The following is a 27,317-nucleotide window of genomic DNA, read 5'->3' as shown; positions in this document are numbered from 1 at the left end:
AACTCTTAACCATGGTTCCAGTTTCTCTAATCATGAGAACCTTCTGGAAACACGCTTTCTCGAGCCTTTACATGAGCTTCTTAGCCTCTTACTTTAAGTGGCTCAGGAATTTATAATTGTTTTAAAAGAAGATAAAAACTAAGTTTGTAGCCTCCCACCTAGACTCCTGGGCCTTGAGCTAGCTATGTGGCAGCCTCCCAAGGAATGCTATTTCTTTGCATTCCTGTGAGATCATCCTACTGACCTCCAGGCCTTCACTGAAGCCATGAGCTAATAGAGATGCTGTGGTGGGGAAAGTGACCCAAGAATGCACAGCCACCTTGGCATGGTCCTTCCTTAGGTCCTGGCCTGCTCATCCTGGTTTCCTTGGTACTTAGACACCTGCAAAGACTGGCTTTTATGGCCAGGGAATGGAGGTCTCCCTCTGCTACTCCACTGCTGCTGAGGCAGAGCTGACAGCCTCTGAGAAATGGCTGGACTCAGCCAGCAAGTTCAAAAAACAGAAAATTTTAATGTAACTTTGGCAAAGCTGCTCCAGTGGGGTTGGTCGTAGAAATCTCCCATTATATCCAGAAGCCTGAGTCAAGATCCTGATGACTATGGCCCCCCAGGTCAGTGGAGGACTCTTTCTGATGAGGCCAACAGTCATGGTTTGGGAACTCTTGTTTTGGAAGGATTGAGTTGTTGGTGTAGATATGAATACCCAGTGTGTATGCCCTTCCACCTCACTCAAGCACTGTGGACCGGATTGCTCTCATTTTTTGAAGGAAGAGATTAAGACCCCAGGGAACATCCTGCATTTATTGTGCAACATTTATTTTTTATGACAACCTTCAGTCCTCTTCCCATGGGATTCATTCATAGCCTCCTTTGGCTTCTCATTGTCAGGAAGCATGTGCTGTCCTCCTAGACAACAAAGAGCCAGCTTTAGAGAATATAGAACAATCAAGCCAGGAGGAAGAGAGTTATTAACTATTTCCTGAAACTGAGTCATTGTGCTCCTAGGACTTTGATCCAAGGATCCCTGATTAATGTCCCTTGCAACTTGCTGGTTTGAGCTGCCACCTTCCCTGGAAGATAAGATTTACTACACAAACTGTGTTGGGTGACCCACCTGAGTCCTTCAGTTTGCATCTACTTAATGAGCTGATGACAGTTGACTTATTAAGATAGTGTACATTGATTTGAACACAAAGCAGCATTCATTCAACATTCTTAATCCAGGTAGCATATAGCTCTATCTGAACTCAAGGGATGCCAGTGGCTCAATTCCCATCAGAGGTGATTCAGCACATCCAGTGGATGGACACCATGACACAGGTGCTTTGTGACACCCTGTCTGCCACCTTTTTTCCATCCTAAGGCAGAGGTTGTATCCATGTGGCAGACAAGGCAGCTATGGCAGGTTAGTTGGCCTCTCAAATACAGTGTCCTGGTATAGAAACTGAGACAAGTCTGGTGTTTTCCTGTGCAAATTCTTTTTTTTTGTTTGTTTGTTTGTTTGTTTTGTTTTTTGAGACAGGGTTTCTCTGTGTAGCCCTGGCTGTCCTGGAACTCACTCTGTAGACCAGGCTGGCCTCGAACTCAGAAATCCGCCTGCCTCTGCCTCCCAAGTGCTGGGATTAAAGGCGTGCGCCACCACCGCCCGGCTCCTGTGCAAATTCTTACAGAGACCCACTTTGGGGGGTGGCACGGAGGCAAGTCTCCATTATTCTCCACTTGATTCTCCCTACTTTACCTAAGACTGGGGTCAAATTACTAATACACAGGATGGCTGGATGCCTCAGTGTTGTCTGAGTGAGGGTAAGGGGAGAAAAGAGAGAAGAGGAGAAGGTAAGACACACGTGTGTGTGCTTGGGGTTTTCTCAGCTGCAGGCTCATTGGCAAGATACTACTCCCATGCCACTGCAAGATGGCGTCTCTTGGGGAAAGGAATTGATTTCCATAGCATGGTGTTTGGGAGTAAATGGTTGAATGCTCACTTGCTCCAATCAGCAGTGGGGTACATTATCACAAGTGGACCAGTACCCTCTCACTGAACCTGCATGTGGTTCCAGGCTACTTTCAGCATTGCTCTCCTGTGCCCAGAAGCAGCAGTTGGATAAGCTTTTGAGCTGAAACACATTTGCCGCCCCTGGGTCAGATGAATTCAGTTGTTGGAATTGCAAGTATGAAACTGTTTGGCTCCCACATTCAGAACAAACACTATTGGGTTATGTGTTCTTACATATCCTGCTGTCTGTGTAGCATGTCCTCCCGTTTCTGTCTAGATCATACTTGCTTAAGCTCCTTTTCTGTTTGCCATCCTGTTATCCAGAGTTCATTCAGTAGCATGCTATGTCCCCACCATCCAGCCTAAAACATGGCATGGTAGAAGTGCACCAGGAGGGTAGGTAAGGCAGCCATTGTCCCAGGGTAATAGGTAGAGTCGGGAGAGAAAACATACTGTTCCATGGAAGCCTCTGCCACAGGAAGCAGGGTCTCCCCAGGGCAAAGACTTTGAGGTCAGTCAGGTGCTTATGCAGATCACACTTGTGTACTGCTTAAGATATGGCCTGTGACATATCAGAACTACTATTGTGGTTAATATTATTTTGGGGGAGAGTTTACCCCACATAGATTATTAGTACCCAAATAAAAGAAACAAACCTTTATGTTTATAATAAGCCTTAAAAGCACTAGAGCTAGACAGATATCAACCCTGTCTGCTATTTTGGCCGTTAATAACCTTGAGATATCTTTTGCCTTGTTCTGCCTGGGCTGCTCCTACTCCACAGGCTGGCCCTTATGGCCATGTGCTCACAATCCATGCTACTCCAGGGTGACTTATCTCTCCCTCCTCTTGGTCTTCTTCCTCTGTGGTGGTCCTTGCTGAGGTCTCAAACCCAGGAACCTTTGCTCCACCCCTCTCTTCTGCCCAGCCCAGGCTGTAGGCATTTTTATTAAACAATCAGGGATAACTTGTGGGGCAAGGTTTACATAACAAAAGCTGGTTTATAGGAGGATCTCCTTGTCTTGGAGCAACCAGATCTTTGGGTACAGAATTTAGCATTAAAATATATAGCAGCATATATAGTAGCAAACCACTACAAACTACTGAGACTCATTTCTGCAGATTGTTTAGACAGCATTGGGATGTGCTTGTTAAGCCTCTAGCAATGCACATAGAGTATGCAATATTAGTGCTAGCTTACATATTAGCAAGCACACTTGCCCTTGATATACAGAGTATGGTCACAACTGAATCTGGAGCCACAAGGGCCAGGGAGGGGAGGCTGGTACCTGGCAGCTGTCCTTGAAGAGCCCTGCCCTAGAGGTACTCTGGATACAAGCAGCAATGGATGGAACATTGCAGTTGTTTATAGGTATAAAACACCAGAGCAGCTCACTGAAGCTGATAGAAGGCTCTACAACTATTGACTGTGGAATAACAGATGCCACAGAGGGTGAGCCACTTGCCCCACAAGTTATCCCTGATTGTTTAATAAAAATGCCTACAGCCTGGGCTGGGCAGAAGAGAGGGGTGGAGCAAAGGTTCCTGGGTTTGAGACCTCAGCAAGGACCACCACAGAGGAAGCCACAGGGGCAGGCAAGCATAGAAGAGAGACACTGGGTATTGTATCTATATGCCCAAATGCCACATGACACCTGATGTTCTCCTCTCGGGGGTGTGGGTGCATGATACAGAGAGGCAGGGAAAAGCCACCCTCCAGGTGGAGACTGGTACTGACTTCAGGGGAGCTTAGGTTTTTTTGACAAGGCCAAATGGGACGATGGCATTATCTGAAGTGCTCACTTTTAAACAGTGTGCATTTGTGGGTAACTTGTATAATTGAAATTAGGAAGATTATTACTAAAGGGAATTGTGGGGTGGGGGAAATTGAGATTAGGACTGCTTTCTTCTTACCAAGCAGCAACAGCTATGACAAAGGCTAACCTGTTCTCCCTTGGACCTAGACCCTGTTTGTGGATTTTATCAGGAAAAAAAAAAAAAACAACCTCTGGGGACTCCTGAGACACAGACAAGCTGATTGGAGTGCAGGCGTTACAGACTACAAGGAGACTTTCCAATGCTCTGAAGATCTCAGGCCCCCGAGGTCAGCTTCTAAGAGTGCTGGGCTAGGGACAAGTGAGACAAATGCAAGAATTGCCAGCAGTTTTGTGTTCCCTGCTCTGTCCTGTCACCCTAAGTGATGAGTCCTAACCAAGTCCTAACTAAGCCCTGCAGGCCCTGGGTGAAGACATTGAAAGGCCCTCCAGGGAAGGACTACATGCCTAACAGGAAAGGGAGGTATAGACTATGGCTTGAAAAGAAACTGGCAGCAGGCTCACTGGCACTCCTCAGAGAAGCAAACCTTATCTGAGAAGCAGCAAGGCCAGAGACATGAACTACAGCTATGAAAGCTCAAGTGAGGTCTAGGAAAGAACTTCCTGACTTGCCGTGAACCTTTGTCTTCTACCAGAGTGTTTAAGGAGAAATAGTGTGGTGTGTACTCAGAGTGTGGCCCGTGTTGTCCTCTGTCTCTACTCTCCTGGTGAACCATCAAAATCTATCTCCCAGGAAGAGCTTTCAAGTATTTTATTTTGGGGATATCTGGGACTAACCTAAGGCCTGTGTTCTGGTGCCTGGGCCTACCATTGACAGAAGGAAGCTGGGGGGTCCTGTGTATTTGTCTGGAAGCTTCCTCCCCTTACAGAAAGAATGTTCTCATCATTCTTTCTCCTAAACATGAGACTGAGTGGTGTGATCTCTGACCTGGTACAGGCCTCCTTCCTCAGCTGAGGATGAGATGTGGTCCTTGCTGCCTCTGATATCAGGCAGCTCTGCCTGTGCATACCCTCTCCCCAGGCAGACCTCACTGCTTTTGTCTTGACCGATCTCTGTAAAGGCATCTTGGCAACCCCTTGACCCCATACTATAGAGCCCTATCTTCACGGTGCCCAAAGGTTGGGGACCTCTACTCCCCCTTAGTGTGGCTTTTTACCCATGCCTAGTCACCACAGTCTAGTCTGCAGAGTACAGGCTTCTTGCTTGGAGGAGCTTTGTTCCCTTCATCTTTGTAGCCCCAAACATGCCAAGCACTCAAGGGACTCTCAGGGACACAGAGGCTTCTTGGGAGCGAGCAATGGGAGCTATGGAATGTGGTAAGGCTCTCCTGGAACAGAGACCATGGCACATTAGTCTCTGCCTGAGCTATTGGGTGGTGCCATGAGCCGATCACAGTGGGGCATCTGAGTCCCAAGTTCACCAGGCAGCCCCAGAGAGATGGCCAGGCAGTTCTGTGCTCAGGTGACAGGGTGCGTGGAACCTACAGGAAGGTTCTGGTGAGATATCAGAAAGGCAGACCTGGGGTGCCAAAGGTATTCTCCTGCACAAAGCCAGGAGTTGAGGCTGGTTCTGGACACAAGGCCAGCAGTGCACAAGAGCCATTGGAACTTGTTCTGCAGGCTGCGGCAAGTCATAAAAAAAGCTTTTAAGTGAGGAATTGATAGGATTGGTTTTGTGCTTTAGAAAGATAACTGGCAGCCTTGGGGAGGACGAAGTGACAGTGTCGAAAGCAGAGACAGGACTCAGCACTGCCAGCTGGAATGACTCACCCATCCTGCAGCCACAGGCTGCAGTGTTCCAGGTACAGAAAATGACAAGACCCTAGCCGCCCCCTCCCAGGCAGCAAAGCAGACAGTTCGCAGTGAATGAGACAGATACAAAGTGTATGAAGGAACACACACACACACACACACATTAAAGAGAGGACAATATGGGGAAGGGAGGGTAAGACTATGCTAATGAATGATACAAAATGCCATGGAAGAAACAAAGTAGGACAGTGTGGGAGATAGTGACCAGGGCTACACAGTCAGAGTCACAATGGGCTTTGTGTAGCAGTGATGCAGGAGGAAGGTGGATAGGTGCCATGGAGCTCTGGAGGACAGGGACACCTGACCAGGCCATTTGTGCACTGTTACCTCCTGTGTTACAGGGAGAGGAGTAGGTCTGAGGACCATGGGGTGACATGTTCTCTACAGTCTGTGTGTTCCAATGGTCTGGAGCTCATGCTTGTCCAGCCAACACCCACTGGGTGGGTTTGGAAGCACTGGCCTTAGGTTTATGGGAAGGGCTGCCTCAGCCCCAGGCTTTCTTGATGTTCAGAGATCCGTGACTTAAAACTGAGCTTAGAAACAACAGTTTGGTAATCCCCTCCCCTTACAAAGACAGAACTGGCATTTCATTCCCAGCTCTATTAATGGGCTCACTTTGGGAATAAAGCCAGTCTCCCTGAAGGCAGGGCTGGCGCATCTCTTTGTGCCACTTTTGTTTTCTTCTGAGTGTTACATTTAGATTAGCTTCTGGGGATTAAATGGTATTACAGTCCAATTTTTTTTTCTCCTTTTTTAATCAGTAGAGAGGTGACTGCTTAGCAATGTTGCTGTTAGATTATTTTCCTGTGTTGTGTCACCTCCCCATTCCTAATCTTTGGGGAAAGCTTAGCTGAGGCTGCATCTGCTCCTGACTTGGGAGGAGCCAAGCCATCCGATGCAGCCCTGTGGTGTGCACATGCTGCTTCTCTAGGAAGTATTGGGCTGGCAAGTGGGTAATAAAGTGTCAGTGGAGAATCCCCTCAGTGCTGGGTCTGTCAGTGAATGCTGCTTACCCAGTGCTAGCTGCTGGGCTCTCGCCTGCCAGATTCCCAAAGGCCTGCTGGGCTGGAGGCAGGAGAGCCTTGTCTCTGGTCCTGACATCTCTAGTTCTCAGGAGAACAGGGTGGATGTCACAGAAAGATGGCTTAAAACAACTGGAGATTCAGACAAGTGTCCCAGGTGTAGTCTAAACCATAGCAAAAAAATCTTATCTCTAGGCCATGTGAGGGTTTCACCTTCCAAGAGCTGACATTGTCTGGCTCCCTTAGTGTAGACCAACTATTCTAAACACAGATGTAGGTCATTCTTGGAGCACCCACCTGTAAAGGTTGACTCACCAGTGACCATCCTTACCCCTTCCATCTCCTATCTTCTTGGCCTGGAAGTTAGCAAAGAGCATCCATAAGGACGGCTTAGGTGATCCTCACAAGCTTCCTCTTTCCCTGTCTGCGGCTCTACAGTACAGAAAGATTCGGCCCTAACAGTTAGGTGACAGGAACTGTCATATTCCCCTGCCTTGGTTTCCCCTCAGCCCTCGGGAGGCGCATGTCTCACTGGAGTCCTCACCTCTCACTGCCACTGTGTTGTAAGCACCATCTCCTTCATCCACAGACTGTGCTGTCAACAATGCCACACCCACCAGACTCCCCTTGGAAAACTGATGCCTGCTGACTCCTCAGCTGACTCCACTGGCCATTGGCATAAGCTTCCTGCATGTTCAACTCCACATAAGTTCAGGTTGGGCCTAGGATTAAGACTGAGTGTCCATTCCATGAGTGGCACTCTAGGTGGACTCAATCCAGCCTGGGGACTGATGTTTGTAATTTCATATCTTGTTACTCCTCATACTCCACCTTCTAGCAACTTGTTGACCACTATTCCTTCATACTTCAGATAAGTCACTGATGAGCCTGGGAGTTGTCCAAGCCTGAAAACCACCATCTACGACGTGCCTTTGTTCAGACAGCTCTTGGCCAAGTCCCTGGCCATCAACTTATGTTATCACTCCGTAGCTGCAGGCTGGATGGTGAGGGAGAACCTTCTAGGACTGTAGATAGAGACTGAGGCTGTCAGGCTATTGGTGTCCTAGCTGGAGAAGGAAAGATGAGATGGGGCAGGGGATGGGGGAGAAGGGGGGAGATGGGGAGGTGATGTTTGTTCAATAGACTCATGCATTCCTGATGGAGGAAAGGAGAGATTGGGGGTGTGGGGGGTGTTCAACAGACCCATGTGTTCCTGCTGCTGTCTCACCCTGTACAACTTCTCTCAAACCAGTCTCCTGAAGCCAACCCAGCATCTACTGGGGCAACTTGACCCCTCTAGAGTGTGTTGTGCCTGTTCTCTGCTGGATGTAGCAGTAATGGCATGTTCTTCAGACTGCATAAACTGTGTTCTTGAGCACAGTTCAGTGGATGGAGGGGGTGGTAGACACGGGAAGAAGCATGGTCCTCTGATCATCCTCCTGCCCATGAAGACCTTCTGTACTTTCTCCTAGCATTTGTTCTGTTTTCTAGGAGGAAGCCAGCTCTATGCAGAAGCCCATGGGCTTTGAAGCAGAGAACTCAAATACTGTTGGTGTCTCCCATAGTGGCTCCTCTCAGCCCCAGTTGTATTATCTCTAACACTTGACCTCTATCTTAAAGTTTCCATTGCTATGAAGACACACCATGACCAAGGCAACTCTTATAAAAGACAACATTTAATTGAGGCTTGCTTACAGGTTCAGAGGTCCATTATTATCAAAACAGGAAGCATGACTGTGTTCAGGCAAGCATGCTGCTAGAGAAGGAGCTAAGAGTTCTATATCTTGTTCCAAAGGGAACCAGGAGATGTCTGGCATCCAGGCAGCAAGGAGAAGGGTCTCAAAACCCACCTGCACAGTGACACACTTCCTCCAACAAGGCCATACATCTAGTGCCACTTCCTGGACCAAACGTTCCACCCACCATACTCTCAGTAGCTCCCAAGAGCTGTGGTGAGGGCCGAGTCCATCCTATGTTCCTTCTTAGATTCGTGATATGAGTCTTCATCTCCTTTAGAAGGCAGATAGGAAATCGTTTTTGTCTCCATTTCATTCTTGCTCAAGTCCCTCTGAGTATATGCCCTCCTTGTTTCTTTCCCAAGAGCCCCACAGCCTGGAGTACAGAGAATGAGGACTGTCTTGGCTCAAGGATCCTCTTCCTACTGCCTGACAGCCTTCTCCTTATAGCCTCCTTGGCCCAGCCAAGGTCATCAGGAAGCCTCACAAGACATAGTATGTTCCTGTTCCCTTGGTAGTAGCTTTGGTACAGCAATAACATTGGATTGTATGAATCTTTGTCCTGCCCAACACCTGGAGCTCTGCCTGGCCTCAGCCCTGCAGGACTGCCCATCTTCCCTTCCCATAAAGAGACAGGATTACCTAGTTATCAGTAAATGTTCTTTAAGCTTTAATTCCATTGCAGATGTTCTTTTACTTCCCTCTGGTCCCAGCACACAGATCTGCTGATGAAGCCAACCTTGGTCTGTCAAGCTGACTCTCAGTCTTCTGGGCCAGTCTCTGGTCCCAGGAATGCTGTCTTGTTGCTTACAATCCTAGTTAGAAGGACAGACCATAGGGCTCTTGTGCTTTCCCTGTATGCCCTTTGAGTCCTAGCTATGGGTTAGGAGCTAGGGAACTCTGACTTCACACTCTTCTGCCCTGACTACTAACTCAGTCTGCCCAACTACAGATCATTTTGGCTTGCCTGGTTTTCCCCTCCTTCTCTTCAGTGTATACCCAGCCCAGAGATTGCAGGCTCTAAGGTGATGCCCAGGTGAAATGGAACCCATGAAAACTCCAGCGTATAGTCCTAGTTCTTCTGCATTTGTCAAGAGATCTGGTTGAGATAGCCCAGGAACAGATTAATAAGACCCACCTTTGTCTTATGAAGCATTAAACCTATCTACACCAAGGAGATGTCCTTTCCCCATTCTCATGATGAGGAAATTGAAGTTTTCTTTGCTTTCCTGTTCTGGGTTATCCAGTGGAGGAACAGGATAGAGGCAGGATTCAGGGCCTACCTTGGAAATGTAAATTTCCATCTTGTAGATGGAAATGTAAATTTCCATCTTGTAGATGCTAGTGGTCAGCTTGTGTGAGGGTCCAGAGAGTCTGGTCATGTGTGGCTTAGAGAGTAGAGCTGGTTCAAGGCCTTTGCTGTGCCCTGCTGCCTGAAAGCCTCCCTCAGTAGCCTTCATAACCCACACACACACACACACACACACACACACACACACACACACTGCTTCATAGCCTGGCTAGGCTAGCCCATGGGCTCATATCAGGCTATAAACTAGTCTGCTTAGAATCACATGTGTTACAGAGTCCAGCATTCTGCAAAACCAGAGACCTCAGAACATGCACTGCCTGGAAATTCCCAAGTGGCCACTGTGCACCCTAGAGTTAGATCAGCTGCCAAGTGAGTGTGTTATAGCCAACATATTAATCACTTGCCCGGTAAAGTCCCCCAGGGAAAGCCACTAAATCTAGGTTGGCTTCTGAGTTGCCTTAGGGACCCTGAAGATTGAAAAGACCTACTTCTTTTTCCTGTGTGAGCAATTGCCTTCTTTCTGGGGCCTAGGCTTTGAATTGTAGAGAGCATGAGTCCTTCCGGAAGGAAATGTTGTTCTATGACCTGTGGCTTCACTAACTCAGGGCCTCACATTTTAACATGCCTTCCAACTTCCAGAAGAGTGCACACATACCCAGTGGCCAGGCACAAGTGGACATGCCAGGGGTATGAGCACAGGAAGGCTCTAGTGGTTGTGCCAGGACTGTGACTTAACAGCTGCCCCTCGGTTGATCAAGATGCGCTGTAGCTCAGGACTCCTGCCTTTTTAAGAGTCTACATCCTTCATCTGAAGGGAAGTTCTAGGATCAAGTTCTTAGGTGACCTCCAGGGAGCTTTGCTCCAAGCCTGGACACCTGTCCTGTTAGTGGGCCTGCTCACTATGCCAAAAAGTTACCTCCTACCTTGAGCCTTAGATCCTCATCTGATCTGTTATATAATTGAACTACAGTTTCTCAAGGCCCAGAAGACTATTAGTTCCACTTGCTCCCCAGGCCTGCTTCCTTTTGAAGTGGTGGCTGTGCCCCATCCCTCCTTTCCTGCCATTTCTAGGATCCAGGTGAAACCTATGGAAGCCTTAAGTGATTAATTAAATTATGTACTGGTGGTGAAAGCTAATTCTGTAATAGCCCACATTTGTGAGTTACAGAATGTTTTCCTAAATAATAGGCATTGTTTTAGCAATAACTGAAATCCCTTCCAATGACAAGATTTCTTCACAGTTCATGGTTTTTAAGTTGTATGTAATGTAATCACAATCAACTGCTATTTTATCTTTAGCACAAAAGCCAAGTCAAAATATCACACAGAGATACACTGTACACCACCCTCCTGCACACATGGACACATAGCCTAGCATCAGCTCTCGCCATTCCCTGGTGGCATTTTGGAGCAATTCTTCTTTCTGTGGTGCTAGTAGTCCCTAGGGATCCAGGGGCACACTTCCCTATAACTGAGGAAGGCCTATGAGGAAGGTATTCCTACAGCAGATTCCTCAGAGAGTTTGTGAATACTTTTGTATTGTCAGACTAGCTCTCTGAATTTCACTGGAATGCCTTCCAGTGTTCTGTGATGATGGTTGTCAGAAATGCCTGGGAGTTTTACTTAAATTAACAAGTGATTGCCCTTCCCATTAACTCAGCAAACAGACCCTAATTAGTGAACTGGCTAATGATGGTTGCCTCTGGGGTCATTAGTCCTGACAGACAGTGTTGGCGGTCTTCCGGGTACTGTGTTACTGTCGCAAAGCATGTTTTCAGGCTCTACTGGAAGTTGAGTCTGGGAACACATGTCCTGTGGTCCCCTCCTTTTGTCCTTTACATTGTTTCCTTGACTCAGTATGTTACCCATGGATTAGAAACATAGATTTTTAGAATGAAGACCAGAAAAGTGGTTATATAGATTCTAGATAAAATAGTTTTCAAGAAACAGTTCCATTAGTCTGGGAATCACTTTAGAAACAGTGTTTTGCCCTGCAGCCTTGAGTTTCCTCAGTGAGCACAGTTACCTTTCCCCTCAGGGTGCACAGGATGTTTTGCACATGTCTTTAGCATGCGCCCCAACCCCAAGTTGTCGAGAAACAGGAAGACAGCATGGCAGGATGCAGAGGCAGGGCATCTGTCTAAGACATGGTACTTCTCAGAGCTTGTACCCTTTGAGAGTCTTGCCCTCCACGGGAGTGGACATCAGGCCTAACACAGCCTGATACATAATTATTTGGTTTCTTTGAACTCTAGACACCCCAGGGATTTGCAGATATAGCTTCATAGTAACTCTGTGGAAGCCCCAGGTTGGTGTTTCAGAGATGAGGACAGCCCTGCAGGGTGAAGCAAAGTTCTGCAGAGACTAGCATATAGGGCCAGGAACCACCATGACAGAAAGGTGCTTTGCATTCATATGTTGTTACCGTAGAGATTCTTCCTACATCTGCTCAAAATCTTGTGCCGTTTGGTGTAAACATCTATTTAAACAAAGGTTAGAAGGCTGAAGACACAAAGGGCAAAGAGGGTATTCACAATCCAAAGTTTAAAGTGAGTCATGGATGTAAAATGTATGACACTTTTCACATGATAAAAGTGAACAAAACTGCATTTAAATGTTCTTAAGTAGCAGAAATTAATCTTATAGAATTTTTTAAATTGTACGAAGGTGATGAGCAGAAGCAGATCTTAACATGCTCTCACTGAATTACCAGCGTGACCATGAGTTTTGAAAGGCAGAAGCACCGTGTTGGTTGAGGTGGGAGAAGGCAAGGTTTCTGCTTCCACTTTGGATGAGGTGACAGGAAATGCTGGGAAAGCCATCCAGGGAAAGGTCTTGGCTGCTCCCATGGAGCATGTGTTCATTTGATCCCTGCAATGTGGTCGTTCAAGCCTTTCCCAACCCAGCAGTCCATGCCTCTGGACAACCACCCAGCGCTCTTTGCTTCTCTCATTCAGGACCAGACTCTCCTCTCTGGGAATAGCATCCCCACAACCTGCAGCCAGGCCACCCACCTTCACATCCCTTTCTCATGGCTTCCTATCCTAGGATAAGGCGTGTTCATGGTTCCTTTGCTCTGAATTATTATGCTTGGGTGGGAAGATAGTGAGACATGCTGTTATAGCTTGGATGGACAGTGTCCTCCACAGGTTCATGTCTTGAAGGCCTAGTCCATCTGACGCTAATGGAAGAAGGCGGAACCTTTAAGAGGTGAAACCTAGTGAAAGGAAGTCAGGTTTCTAGAGACATGCGCTTAATATGGAGATCCCAGACTACTCCTGTCTCTTTGCTTCTCAGCCACCACCAACTCCTGCTATGGTGTACTGTGCAAAAACAACAGGGATGAACAGCCATGAACTGAAACATGCCAAGATAAACATCTCCTCCTTTCAAGTTTTGTGTCTCAGGCATTTTGTCACAGTGATAGAATGTGACTGACATAGTCCTGTGTATTAGAGTACTCAGTTCAGAAAAGTACCAGTCCTAGGCTATTCAGATACTACCAGACTCACCACATGCAGCTGCTGACATATGACTGTCCCCTCTGAGATGTGCTGCCAGTGCCAAATTCACATGAATTTCAGCCAACTCAGAACAAAATTCTATAATGTCTCATAACTCCTTCCTGTACTTACATGTTGGAATAACATGTTATTTTTTGTTACATCTTAAGTGAAGTGCATTATTGAAATTAATTTCACCTGCTTCACTTTTGCCATGTAACTATTTAAAAACTTTAAGTGTACGTGTAGCTTGCCTTCCACTTGTCCTGGGAACCAATACTGTTTTCCCTCCCTCACGACCTGCATGCTTCCACCTTTAGCATGCCTATCACCATGATTGTAACCCCACCCAAGAGCTTGTGTGTCCCCACTGGAGAGAATAGCACTGGGTCCTGCAGGTGACAAGTTGGAGAACAGCACCATTCCTATAAACAGCAGTTCTTCTTTTTTTCTGCTTTGAGCACAGGTAAGTCAAGAGCCATCAGTAGGCAAGTGAGAACCCACCCATGTGGCTTCTGAGGGGAGGGTACTGTGGCTTCTACCTCACTGTATGGTCACTAGTTTTCTTGGTTTGAGTATAGTAAGAACTAAACTGGCTTTGAATACAGCCTCCACACTGAATCCAAGATGATCAGTTCACATGGCATGAGTGCAAACACACAAAGCACCAAGCAGGGTCTGGCTCAGGGTGAGTATGAGCTGTTTGGAGGCTGGGCTTAGTTGTTGCCATCATTGACTCATAGAATGTAGCGCTCCGTTTGAACTCTTCAAAGTTGTGTGCGTGCGTGCGTGCATGCATGCATGCATGCATGCATGCATGCATGCATACATGTGATTTTAACATCAATCTTGTTTAAAGGCAAATGCCAGGATTTAAGATGAATGCCTATCATAACAAGAAGGGACAAGACTGTTATCAGGGTGTTCCTGTGCCCTTCCTCCTAGGACTATGTTAGTAGGACCTTCTCCTTGTCTGCTTTCTGTTGCTGTGATCACAACCAACGTGGGAGGAAATGGTTTATTTCAGCTCATAAGTTACAGACTATAATCTAGGGAAGCAGCAAGGGAGTTCAAGTCAGGAACTGAAGCAAAAAGGTAGACTTCCCTGACTCCCAGGCTCACATTTAGTTACCTCCTCTTACAGCCTAAGTTAACCTTCCCAGGGATGGCACTGCCCACAGTGGGCTGGCCTCCTACATCAACTAGCAATCAAGAAGATGCCCCACAGATATGCCCACAAGCCAGTCCTCTTGATATAATTATTCAGTAGAAGCTCCCTCTTCCCGTGTGTGTCAGGTTGACAAGATTAACAAAGACATACCAGTAGGCACCAAGGCAGTGCCATCCTCAGACTCTGCAGACTCCTAGGCAACCCCCCTTTGGGACTGACCCAGGCCCCTCTCTCATCCCTACTATGAAGTCTCTACAGAAGCTCTGTTTGTCACCATCATGACCAAGGAGACCTCTGCTGTACAGCCACCTTCTGAAGCTTCCTTCCTTTGAGTGTTCTCTCCCAAACACTGACTCCTCCTGCCTGCCTCTCCCTTCAGTCTTCCTGTAGACATAGGGCTAGGAGGGCAGTCATATTTATCAGACCCTTTCTGTCCTCTTGGGAAATGACATTGAATACATTATCTCTCATTTATTGCCTTATTTTATAGGCAGTAAGATGGGGAGTCGCCAAAGTGAAGGCACTCACCAAGGTCACAGAGCTGATGAGTAGCAGCCACAGGTTTCTGTCCAAGTCAGCCAGCCTCCATCAGCTGTCACACAGGAGGTATGGCAAGGGAACATGGCTAGCACAGGACTGACAGTGAAATTTTAAATGCCAGGGGCTTGTGTTTGGTTTTGTCTTGGGAAGCCATCAAAAGTGCCTGAGCTTTGAAGTGACAGGATCAGATGGGTGTTTTCAGGAGATAATTCTAGGAGCCAGGTATTGTCTGCTTAGCCACAACTCTTCCATCCTAAACCCAAGTACAAGAAATTACATTTGTCTATCTGATTTCATGCATATGCCAGCCTATTGTTCCAGCCTGCCTTTTTCAGTCTGTATAACTAACTGCCTCACTGTGTACACACATGTGTGTGCATATACACATCCATCATGAGTGGGGGCATAATTTGGCAGAAGACTGACTGCAGCTGGCTTTCTGCCATGCAGCCATTGGCTTATGACAACTGCGACTTGTGTTTCTCACATACCTGGGTAGTGATGGAACAAGATACTGATACTGAGAAAGGAGACTGTCCCCTCACAAATACCCTAGAATTCACACGTTTTCCCAGCAACATTGTTTGTGACTTGAGTTTTGAATTTCAGAGGTACTGGCAACCTTTGCATGTTCTAATTCAGTGAGTTTTTATTGAGCTCATTCTGGGTGGGCTGGGGCTTTTGTGCCTGGTGTTTCATGAAGGTTTGTGTTCTTCTATAGTTACTAAAAATGAAGTATGTTTATATGAAACAGTACTGCGACAACGGACGTTCAAAATTCACTTAGGTCCCATGCTAACACTTGCCATCTGCAGTACATGTCTTTGGCATCTACCCTCAGTCTGATTTTCTGTTTCCGATAGCATCGTCAAATTACAAATAACACAAAATACATACCAGAGAGTTCACACATCTGCGTATGTGTGTAGTTATAGATGGGCAGCATCTATAGATGTTTTTCAAAATGAAAACCAATGTCCTCTTTTGGCTGAATAGTTATAAAACTGGTATACAAATTTTATATTCATATATGTAGTATTACTATATAATAAAAATATAGAAAAATATAAGGAAAGTTGTTTTTGTAATCTGAGTCTTTCCCTGTTACTATATTGGGGCTGTCATCACTCAGTTCACAGAGTGCAGCCACAAACCAGGCAAATGAGCCATGGGTCCCGTGCAGTGCACATCTGTCCTTGGACTAACCTCATTCACATGTGGACACCTTTCTGGTCAGTAGATGTCTAATTATGTCTTCATATTAATTACCTGCCACTCTTCCATATGGTTTTTTCAGAGATTCTTGAGCAGCCCCTACCACAAGCTTGGATAGCTTCCAGCCCCTTCTTAAGGTCGCCAGTACTCTGACAAATGGACTTGCCTGGTTTCCTGTACACATTTGTTTAAGTTCATCTAGAAAAAGTGGCTAGTTCAAAACCTGTACCAAGAGAGCCAAATACATATATATTAGTATACTTATGTTTTTTCAACCGGCCCTCCAGGAAGTACAAGTGCCATTTTTCTACCGCACACAGTGATGGAGGAGGGTGTCCATTTTCCCAAGGCTTCCCAAGCCTGAGATTGTAACAGTCTTTTTCCTTTCCTTTCCTTTCCTTTCCTCTCCTTCCCCTTCCCCTTCCCCTTCCCCTTCCCTTTCCCTTTCCTTTCCACACCTTTGCCAATTTCACAGGGGAAGACTGCCCTAGTTTCTACAACTCATTTCTTCAGTTATTAAGTGTTGCTGTCCACTTTCTCTTTCTGTGGCTCACTTACTGGCGGCCTATGTTCGTTCCTACAAGCCTGTGCTTTAGTGTGGCCACCAACCCTGGACTCTTTTGTTGACTGCTCTAGTTAACAATTTGTTTCATCATTGCCCTTCGGTGTTGATTTGTAGATAGGAACCAAGTATCTTTTTGTTCATGTTTTTGTTTGTGATTTGTGTTGTATTGCAGAGGCTTTCCTTCCCCCAGGACTGTAATCCCAGGGAATAGTACTTGTGTGATTTTTCATTTCCTGCCCTTAAACTGTTACTCTAAATAGCCCACTGGGGTCCACTTGGGAGCCAGACGTGAGCACAGATCAGCTTGTATTTTCTCTGAGTAGGAGTCCTTTGTCCTGTTGGTTCTGATCTAAGTCTCTTCAACCACACGCTAAGTCCCACTTGCACACACAGATCTGCTTCTAGACTCCTTCCCAGGATCAACCCTGCATATTTTAAACACACTTAAAATGTATTATAAAACTGCCATGATTCAAAATATTATATTTCTAGTAGAACAAGCTTTCCTACCTTGCTTATCTTTTCCAACTTGATTTTTTTAAACATGTATTTAGAATCATTTTGTCAAATTTTTCCAACCCTACTCACTCCTAGCTAGAAAAAGAAATGAAAATCTGGTAAGGTCTTTTTTTGGATAAGCGCATCTTCTTGAGTACATTCTATCCTATCAAACTGCCGTCCTTATTGTTTGGCTGCTTATCTGGAAGGCACTCCCAACCCATGGCCAGGCTGAGGACAACACAGAGGAATCATGCATCCCTGAACCAGGACTCTCCTGAGTGCTATACTTGTTACAGGGTTGCTTCAGCACTGTTTCTCTGCAGAGCCATATCCTGGTAGCCCATCACTCCTCGACTGCATTTGTCCTTCATGTTCCTCCCAAATTGTCCTTCATGGCTACCACACAGCCTTTCCTTTATGAAACCCATATCTGAATACAACTATCATCTTATAAATGAGGTTCTACCTGCTGCCCTAGCAGCCTCTCCTTCCTTTGTGATCTAGAACATTGTCCATGAATCTGTCCTGACTTAGTTGTTAGCTCCTTCATACAGGCCTGTTCCTTAACCTTTCCCACTACTAACAACCTTGACAGTTTTAAAGAAAGTACAGGACTCTCATCTGTAGGATTACACCCTGACCTGTGTTTGCCCAGTGTCCCTCACAACCACAGTCACAACCATTGGTCTCCTTGGAGACCAATGCAATGCTCTAACAGGGTTTTGTCCCATTGGGAAACCTGAGTCTCCCATCTACTACTTGGGCATGTTGACCTAGGCCTATTCTGCTTGTGTTAAAGACCCCATGTTCTCTATTACCAGCTAGTATTTTGTCAAGAAGTACTGTGGTAAGATGCCAGTGTGCTGACATTCTCCAGACCTTCACTAAACCCTGTATGTATTGACATGCTCACCCAATCAGCCACCACAGTGATGGCTGCTAAAGGGTGATTGCTTATTTCCAGAATATCTCCTATGTTTCTGGATTGCTATTCTATTGCAGGAGAGTCTCATCTCCTTTCACCTCTGGCTCTGCATTCACTTACCTAGTTCTATGTGGGAGGCCTGGAAGTCACATTTGTTCATTGAGTGTAATGTTTATTCTTATTTATTTAATGGAATGGCCTGGATTTTGGATTTCAGATTAAGACTGTCTCTCTCTCTTTTCTCCCATCTCTTCTCTCTTAGAGTACATCTCAACTTGTTCTGGGAATGAGGTCTCCATTGTGGTCTTGATCTCCTTCTGTTCCAGGCGTGGAGCCTGTAATTTAAGGAGTTAAATACCTTTGATTAATGGTATTGGACACCAGCTTCTGGGCCTGGGTGTGCTTGGTACTGCTGTGCTGCTCTCACTGTCTGGGTATTCTCAGTAAGTGAGCTAGGAGGTACATGTATGCATGGACTGCATAGATGTTCCCATGTGTACACATATGCAGAGCTGTATTCTTAAGGATTTCCATTTCTGTCTATAGTTTATATCAATATTCCCAACACTACCCTCAGCATAGGAATTGCTCTCAGTTAACTGCTGTGTTCAGCTGAAGCCCTCTCCTAAGCACTTAGACTGCCTTTTTGCCCTCTGCCTTCATTTCCCCTTGCCCCTCTTGGCAGCACACCACTCTCACTCATGGTACCCTCTCTATCAGGACCTCACTTCTTCTTCTCTGAAGGGTTAGATGGGATGAAAAGGGCTTGTCTCCTGTTTCAGGAAACAACCCAAAACCCTTCAAGGACTCCAGATTGACAGTTTCAGAAAACAGACAGAACACCATTGTGACCATCACATGGCTGGTGATGGTCAGTTTCCTCTCCAAGAGTCCTACTGGACCCCCATAGGTTATTGCCAGCCTTGTAACTGTACTGAGAGAGGACAGCTCTGGTTCGAGGTCAAGATCAGGTAGCAGAGGATACTGCATTTGTCCTTCTGCACTGAGAGCACATGGCTCCTTTTTCCTGAGTGACGTGTAAGATTCAGGAGAAGGGGAGCTCTGGAAAAGATCCTCTTTGGCCCCTCTTAAGTCACAGGATAGGGAGTGAGACTGTCATCCTGCTACCTGTGTGCACATGATGGGACAGGCCCCAGTGATCAGGTGTCTTCCTAGGAAATGCACAGCTCAATCCAGGCTTTTCTGTATAGCCTCAGTATCTACATGTGTTCAGGTAAGGGTGGTCGGGGAGGGGCTGGATCCATAGGTGGGATGAGTTTATGTGTGAGGTGCAGTTGTGTGCATTCCTAGAATCCCCAAAACAGTGAGTTTCACAAAAAAATAAAAAATAAACTGAATAGATCAGTCCTAAATGTAATGCACAAGCTACCAGGAGATAATAGAGTATAAAGGAGTTGAGTTTGATGGTGACTTCTTAGATTCAGTGGCAAAGTCACAAGCCATGAGAATGGATTGACACTGGACTCCATTAAGATAGAGTGAGAATGGCTGAAGGAGGGGTGGGTACAGAATAGCCACTGATCTAGTCAGGTCTAGTCTGGAAGGGTCAGAGAGTCAGCAGAGCTCTAGGAAAAGTATTAGCAGACAGCATGGGGATAGACTACAGGTGACAGACACCCTGGTGGTGCCAAGACAGAGGGTGTGCATGGCCAGGCTAGATGTATAGGTGAGGCCGGAGAAAATACTGAAAGTATTCAGAGTATTCCTAGGGTTGAGAGTGTGGAGCCTAGGGTGCTGATGGCAGTTTGGAGCCCAGATTCTGAGGAATCCAAGAGGCTGGTTTGAGTATACTGCACAGTGAGGCTGCTAGAGGTCAGAGTTGGAGAAAGGGTCTGGCTGTGTTGAGGGTGCCTGCAGGGCAGACCCAGCTTTAAACCACCCACAAGGAGATCTCTAAGCATCACAGGCTCAGTGCTTGCCCTCCTGTCTTATGTCTTATGAGATGACAGTGTTCTTTCAAGAACACATGGCACGAGATCCACTCTTCCTTTTGGATGGCAAACTGAAGCAGAAAATGCCCAACACCTGAGCTCTGGGCTATGGCAGTCTAGCCAGCCACAATAATTGTGTGGGTGGCTATGGGTGCCCTTGGAGGAAGTTCTGTCATGCAGACACCCCCTGTGCTGGCTAGTGTTGAACCTGACACAAGTTAGACTTCTAAAAGGAGGGAACCTCCACTGAGCAAACACCTCCTTAAGATCAGGCTCTAGTAAGCATATAAGGGCATTTTCTTTATGAGTGACTGATGAGTGTGGACTGAGCCCATTGTGGGTAGTGCCACTCCTGGGCTAGTGTCCCTGGGTTCTACAGAAAAAGCGGACTGAGAGAGACAGTAAACAGCCCTCCCCTCCTCCAGTGGCCTTTGCATCAGCTCCTGCCTCTAGGTTCCTGCCTTGTTTGAGTTTCTGCCCTGACTTTCTTCAGTGATGGACTACAATATGAAAGTATAAACCAAATAAGTACTTTCCTCTCAACTTGTTTTTGGTTATGGTGTTTCATCATATCAATAGTACCTCTTCTGGATGCTTCTAGATGCTACTATGTGCTGTTGGCCCAGGCTGTACAGGTGAGGTCCAGAATACTTCACAGCAGGCAGCTGCTGCTTGAAGATCTCCCATGTGTACAGGTTCCACACACAGGACCAGAGGATATAGCAGGGACTCTAGCCTTGGGAGACTCCTCAGATCTGGAGGAGAAGGCAGGCAGAGTCACCTAGGACAGAGGTTGCCAGGAACAGAAAGGGTGGGAGGTGAGTATCAGGAAAGCAATAGACTCCAGAAGAAAACACTGACTGTAGGCAAAGCCCAACCGGCCCATATAAAAGTAGAGCCCATGTAAGTCTTAGCCACAAGAACCTGTGAAAAGTAGAGCCCCTGTGACTCTTAATTATTGATGTCTTGCCAACTTCAGATATGGAATATCTGCTTTCTACTAGGTTTCTGTGGAGACCTGCAGAAGCAAATGTAATATATATTATGGTTCCTGCCTTCCAGGCACCCTTGGTTTAATGGAGAGACAGCTCTCACATGACCTGCCTGCAGCAGGCATCATTTCCTGTTTTTACAAACAATCACGTGAATTCTGGGTACGAAGTTTAATGTGAGACTCAGAGACTCACAGAACCATTAGGAGAGATGCAAGACAGAAATTCAAGGGAGATGATAGGTCATAGGTCAGGAGAGGTGGTAACCCAGAAAGCCTCAGCTTCAAGCACTGAAGCTAGTAGCTCTTGGGGAATGTACCAGACATCTCAAAAGTCTCTGAGCTCAACCAGTCTGCATGTCTATAAGCCAATTGTATGGTTTCCAACAGCCCCTCAGAGTCACTGGCTCAGCTTCAGGGTACCAGACTGTGGCCCTTAAGAGTAGGCTTCTCCCTGCTGCTGGAGTCAGCTTCAGGCTGCTGGGCCAGAGCCCTGAAAAGTGGGGCTTTTCTCTGCAGTGGTACAGGCTTTGCAATATTTCTCTCACTGGCAGATACTGGGAACTTCTGGCCAGGAGCTTGACTCTGGGGTTGAAGTGGGCCTGCCTGCTGTATGGCAGTCCTTGTCAGGTCACATTCCATCATATAGAGGGTCTTTCTGTATAAATCAGCTAAGCTGTCTTAGACCTAGGGTTTCCTCACTAACCAGCCAGCACCTATGGTTTACCTCTTTCTGTAGCTCCAGAAGAGCCATGCTCCCCTGGTGTCTTGTGGTAGAGCATCAGCATCTGCAAGTCAGCCAACCTGAAGAGCATGATCTCCATCCAAACACCAAGGCTCCCTCTATACCAGGGCTCCCAATGCCCTGTACTCCCAACAACATTCCTAGCACTTGGCTTCCTTTAGAATAGTCTTCACACATGAGGGCAGTCAAAGCCACTGTAGGGCCAGACACAGTGTGACAGCCACTGTGAGTTGCTCCTCAGGGGCCATGGTCACTACTGTTGTCCTTTATTAGGACCCTCAGAACCGTATACGACATGCACCCCCTGGTCCTTACAACATAAGCTGGCCAAATACACTGGTCTTTGTGGAGGACAGCACTTCCTCCTGTAGTCTTGGTGCATCTCCCAACAGTGACAGGGTAAAGTTCTGGCATGTTTCCATATGCCATGAGAGGTACTGTCTTGGGGGTCTTCATGCAAGAAAAAGCTAACCCTAGGCTACATCATGGAGAAGCCCAGATGCCACCCTAATAATACCTCTGGGCCTTAGGCTTGTGGGTAGGTGGACAATATCCACTCTAGAAGTTGCCACAGTTCCTGGGGTAGGGAAGGTAGGGGTGGAGGGACTAGGCACAAGACTAAGGCTCTGTTTTCACCCTGTCACACCAGTGTTACTCAGCAAACACTTAAAGTTTCCAGATCTGTACTGGGACTTTTCACTGAGAACCTCAACTTTGTTGAAGAAACTGAGCATGACACAGATTTCTTGACCTGGGCATAGGCTTTGTCTTGGGTTCTGAGCTTGTCACTAGGACTAAAGCAAACCTCAAATACCAGGCCCATGTGGCTGGCCACAGTCCTTCAGAACAGCAGTATGACTTTGGTTAGAGAGATCCCTCTAGTTCATATCAGAGGGCTGAGTTATAGAAGTAGACTAGATGAGACTGTGATGAACTAACTTCTGTTCCAAGATGAACAGAGTTTCCAGATGGCAAATGACCAAGGCTCCAGAGAGAAGGGAATAGGATTAGGAAAGGCCCTTCCTTGTGGAGGCCAGAAGAAAGCATCTGATTCCCTGTAACTGGAATTAGATGTGAGTGCTGGAAAACAAACTCAGATCCTCTGGAAAAGCATCAAGCTCTCCTAGCCACTGAAACATCTCTTCAGCCCCAACTGAGGGCCCTTCCTGATTATGCCCAAGCACCTCAGACCACAGCTACAGAGACTACTGTGGGACATCTGTTCCCATATAGTCACCCTCAGACCTTGAAGACCACAGTAACCTGCTGTTTCCCTCTGTACCCAAGACTCTGAAAGGGCCCTGCTCTTTCACATATTTTGAAGGTGGGGATGTACATACACATACAATCTCTCCCTCTCATCCCACTTAGCCCTGTGCCTCTTACCAGGCTATAGTTCTCGGAGGAATGGGCATCTGAAGATCAGACTGACAATGATCCCGAGTGGCATGTTAATCAATAGTGGATCCCTGGGTCCCATTTACCCAGGTTGAGTGGCATATGGTCGATTGCAGCCAGTTAACCCAGTCCTTTGCAACCTGCCTGTCTGAACAGTGCCTGCGCCCTGGCCGCTGGATGGAACAGAAGCCACCTTTGAGCAGCTGGGCAGGACGTGACGGAGATGAATGGCTAGTGCATGTGGAATCTCGTTGCTGCTGCTATAATAAAAAGCCTGCTCCAAGGTCCCCACCAATGTTTCCTTGAAATTAAATATGAGGAGGAGAGATAATAGCCAGATTCCATACCAGGCCAATATTATCAGATTGATGACAGCAGTGATAATAGGAGAAGGATAAGTTGATAAGATCCCATTTATTACATAAAGTGAGAGAGACAAAGGACGGGGCTGCATGTGAGCAGGTGTACAGGAGCACCTCAGGAGAGGCAGCTGGGGAAGGATTAGCACCCTGGATTTGCTGAGGAACTCCCCTTGCCTGCTGAGGCTGCAGTGCAGGTGAAGCAGGGAAGTTGCTGTCCCCATAGTGATGCTGGCATGGGAGCAGGGAAGATCCTGCCCCTCTGGCCTCTTTCTGTCTCCACCTTGTCGTGTTCCTTGGTTTACCGTGAACTTTGCCTTTCCTTGTGTCTCCCTACAACATCCCTTTCCAAGTGGAGTCAGCAAGTTCCAGGCCATTGAGAAGCCCTGCATACCTTGTGGTATAAGCCTGGGTTTTGTTTCTTTCCTATACCCCTATTGTCTTTTCTTTTGAACTTTGTGGCATTTTCTAAAAGTTAAGTGGCTTAAAGACATGGGCTATGGCAGTGGTCACCCAGGCTCTTCTTGCCATGCCCCTGACTTACTGCTGCATGCCTTGAGCAAACCACTTAGGCTTTTGAGACTCATCCTTGTGTACAGAGTAGGGCAGCAACGCCTATCTCACAAAGCTGCTGTTTGTATTCTGGGGGTCATGGTACAGTGTTAGTAATGTATGTTGTGAGGGACACAGTAGTCCCTAGCGCAGTCTGGTTGATCAGAATAGCAAAGACTTTACCTGCATGCACTCCCATTTGAGTCTGGGTTTTCTTCCTAAGCTTTTTACTTAGATTATATGTCCTCTTTGCCTTCTCCTTTCCTCAGGCTGTTTCTCACCCAAGATGTCTCCCAGGGCATGGGCTACTTAAGGAGCAAGGTGTCTCTTTGTAGAGCTGCTCATGGGATACTTACCTTTCTCTTGACCACAGTCAGTTTACCTTTAAGTTAGAGTAGATGGTGTCTGTCTTCGTTATGGTTACCATTACTGTAACCATTACTGAATCACAATGACCAAAAGCAATTTGGGGAGGAAAGGGTTTCCTTGGGTCATACTTCCACATCACTGTTTATCATTGAAGGAAACCAGGGCAGGAACTTAAACAGGGCAGGAATCTGGAGACAGAAACTTATGGAGTGCTACTAACTGGCTTGCTCAGCCTACTTTATTATAGAACCCAGGCCACCAGCACAGTGGTGGTACCACCTACAGTGAGCTGGGCCCTTTCACATTCACTCATCAGTCAAGAAAATATACAATAGGTTTACCCACAGTGGGGGCATTTTATCAATTACAGTCCCCTCTTCCAAAAAGACTCTAGCTTGTGTCAAGTTGACATAAAACTAGTGAGGACACTGCCTCACAAGGTTGGGGTCAGAGACATTGCTGAGCCTGGCATCCATCCTGGTGCATGCACAGTAGATGTTTGGTAGCCTAGAAGCTGGTATAGAGGAGGTTCTGGACCTTGGTACCCTGCTGCCATCCTCCACTCCACCACTTTCACACCACCTCCTGTGTTCTGTTGTGCTACCACTCAAGGCCACCAAAGGATCATATACTCTCCCAGTTTAAAGGCTGAGAGTCCAAGTGCAAGGTGTGTGCAGTTCCTGGCCCTCTCACCCAGTGGAGGAGCTGCAGGTACTTGTGGTAGCCCCCTGTACTCTTTGGCTGATAAAGTGTAGTACAGTATTCACCTCTGTCCTCAGAGCACCAGCGTTTCATGTGTCTCATGTGTCTGTCTCTGTTCCTTCTCTTCTCATTAGACTGTGAACTAGATTACCACTGGGTTTGGCTCATTCCACTTCCTCTGTTACCTGTTTTTGCTAAGTATATCCATAGCCACACTGTGTCCAAATACGGCCATGTTCCAAGGCCCAGGAAGGATGTGGACAGTGAAGGAAACTCAGCCTCTGACTTCTATGTGTGCTTATTCCTTCCTGGGCCACCCTCATTGGGCACCAGTTTCTATCTTGGCAGATGTGGGATCCAGATTGATGTAAGCTAAGCAGAAATATAGATGTGTACTTTATAAACTGAAAACCTGACTGGCTTCTGGCATGTTAAGGCGATATGTGATCTGAGAGAGGGCTGTGGCTACCGGGGACCTGATTTTTGAGCCATTTGCTATAAGACTTTGCATTTACAGAGTGTGTGTTGAGACTGTTTGCCCCGGGTCAGCTGAGCAAGACTTCTACAACCACCTAAGCTGACACCCATTTACAAGATTATTCTTACCTGTTAAGCTGTTTTGTAACACTAGGTAAAACAGGTCACCTTGTATAGGGTAAAGCTACCCAACACCTGCTGCCAAATGGTTTGACCTGACTAGCCCTACCCTACTTCAGAGAAAGATTCACTTTAGGAGCTGTGCCTCTCCTCAGATTCTTCGGTTGACATTTGCCTGCCTGTGTGCACTCCGACTGTCCTGAAGTCCCTGTGGAAAGGCACTGTGGCCTCAGCAGTAGCAGTGCTGTACAAGAGGTAGATTTCACACAGCCCACTTTCTCCCTGCCTAGGAACCCACTATGTATTCTCTGAAGTTTCCTCTCAGCTTCTAGGCCCTCTTATCAGAGAAAAGGCATTAGTGAGGTGGGCAGCCCTAGGGGTCATGAGAAAAGAGGCTAAGTGATGAAGCCACTCTTCTCCTCACTTGCAGCTCAGCCTATATCAGCAGTTCTGTCACACATGTATGGAGGGAAACGTGAGTCGGAGCTCTGGCTCCCAGTGTGCCTTACACTGGGCCCAGGAGCCTGCCAGTGTACTTTCTCAATAATGACAGTAAGCCTCATACCACTTAGAACTGAGGTAATAGCCTCTGGTGTCTGCCTGGTGTCTGGTGCCTACAGACCATGACTATGCAGGATTAACTCTGTGCAGGGAGGATGCCTGTACCTTCCCAGGTGTGAGACAGAGAACAGAGCCAGGAGGGGCGACAGTGGGATAGGGATGCAAGCTAGGAATTGAGGGTGATCTTGAGGGACTGCAGAGCAGTGCTCGTAGAAAGCACTTGTCTGAGACATGAAGCCACTGAGAACTCTGTCTTCCAAGGCCATACAGCTCCAAAAGGTCCATGACTGGACAAGCTCTTGGGAAGATACAAAGGAGGTGATGCCACAGTACATACAGGGCCTCTGTGCATCAGGTAGAACCTGTCAAGGGGTCTCCAAAGGATCAGGAGAAAAGCACCTCTCCCTCATGTATCTGAAGATGTGATGTAAATGCAGAAACAAAGACCCTAGATGACCTCACTGGAGCTTGTTGGGAGGAAGCCCCCTTGAGCAGCATTGGGCACAACTATGAGATTTAGGGGGCTTCTACACTATAAGTAGTTTTTCTCTCCTGTGGCCTGGCAGCTTGCCACAACATCCCAGCCAGCCTGCCCACTTCTGTTGCAAACCTTCTGTCTTGTTCAGACCTCCGTTGACTCTTATTGTCCCAGCTAAATATGGGTTCCTCACTCCTTCACTGGCACATGTCTTAGGGATAGACCTGTGACCAAGTTCTGCTCAGCAGAGAAAAGTGAACTGGGTGTGTGAAGTTTCTAGGAAGAGTCAGGCCTGGTTAAATGAGGCACCATGCCTACAGAGGGCATAGTGCACGATGACTGTGGTCCGGGGCTAGTTCAGGAAGAAGGATGGACCCCAGGCAGCATCATGAAGCAAATGGCAGTGGAAGAAGACCCCTGGGCTGGGCATGAGACATTGCAGACTTACTTCCTAACCCCATGATGACTTTGCTGCTGCTTTTC

General features: G+C 47.0%; 1 protein-coding gene across 2 annotated transcripts in view; it reads left to right on the top strand.

The window, feature by feature from the left end:
* Chchd6 (coiled-coil-helix-coiled-coil-helix domain containing 6) overlaps positions 1–27,317 on the top strand; it is a 200,680-nt gene that overhangs the window by 170,434 nt on the left and 2,929 nt on the right. The window contains exon 7 of one of the 2 annotated variants that reach the window (XM_028781751.1): positions 7,252–7,377. The exons of the other annotated variant lie outside the window; for it this stretch is intronic. Coding sequence (XP_028637584.1) covers positions 7,252–7,377 — 126 coding nt within the window. The remainder of the gene's footprint in view (positions 1–7,251; positions 7,378–27,317) is intronic. 2 annotated transcript variants of the gene reach the window in all.

This window comes from Grammomys surdaster, unplaced genomic scaffold (genome assembly GCF_004785775.1).
Source record: "Grammomys surdaster isolate TR1022 unplaced genomic scaffold, NIH_TR_1.0 531, whole genome shotgun sequence".
In the NCBI taxonomy this organism is placed as follows: domain Eukaryota; kingdom Metazoa; phylum Chordata; class Mammalia; order Rodentia; family Muridae; genus Grammomys; species Grammomys surdaster.
The sequence above is the reverse complement of the archived record's forward strand: the minus strand, read 5'-3'. Positions and strand labels throughout refer to the sequence as shown.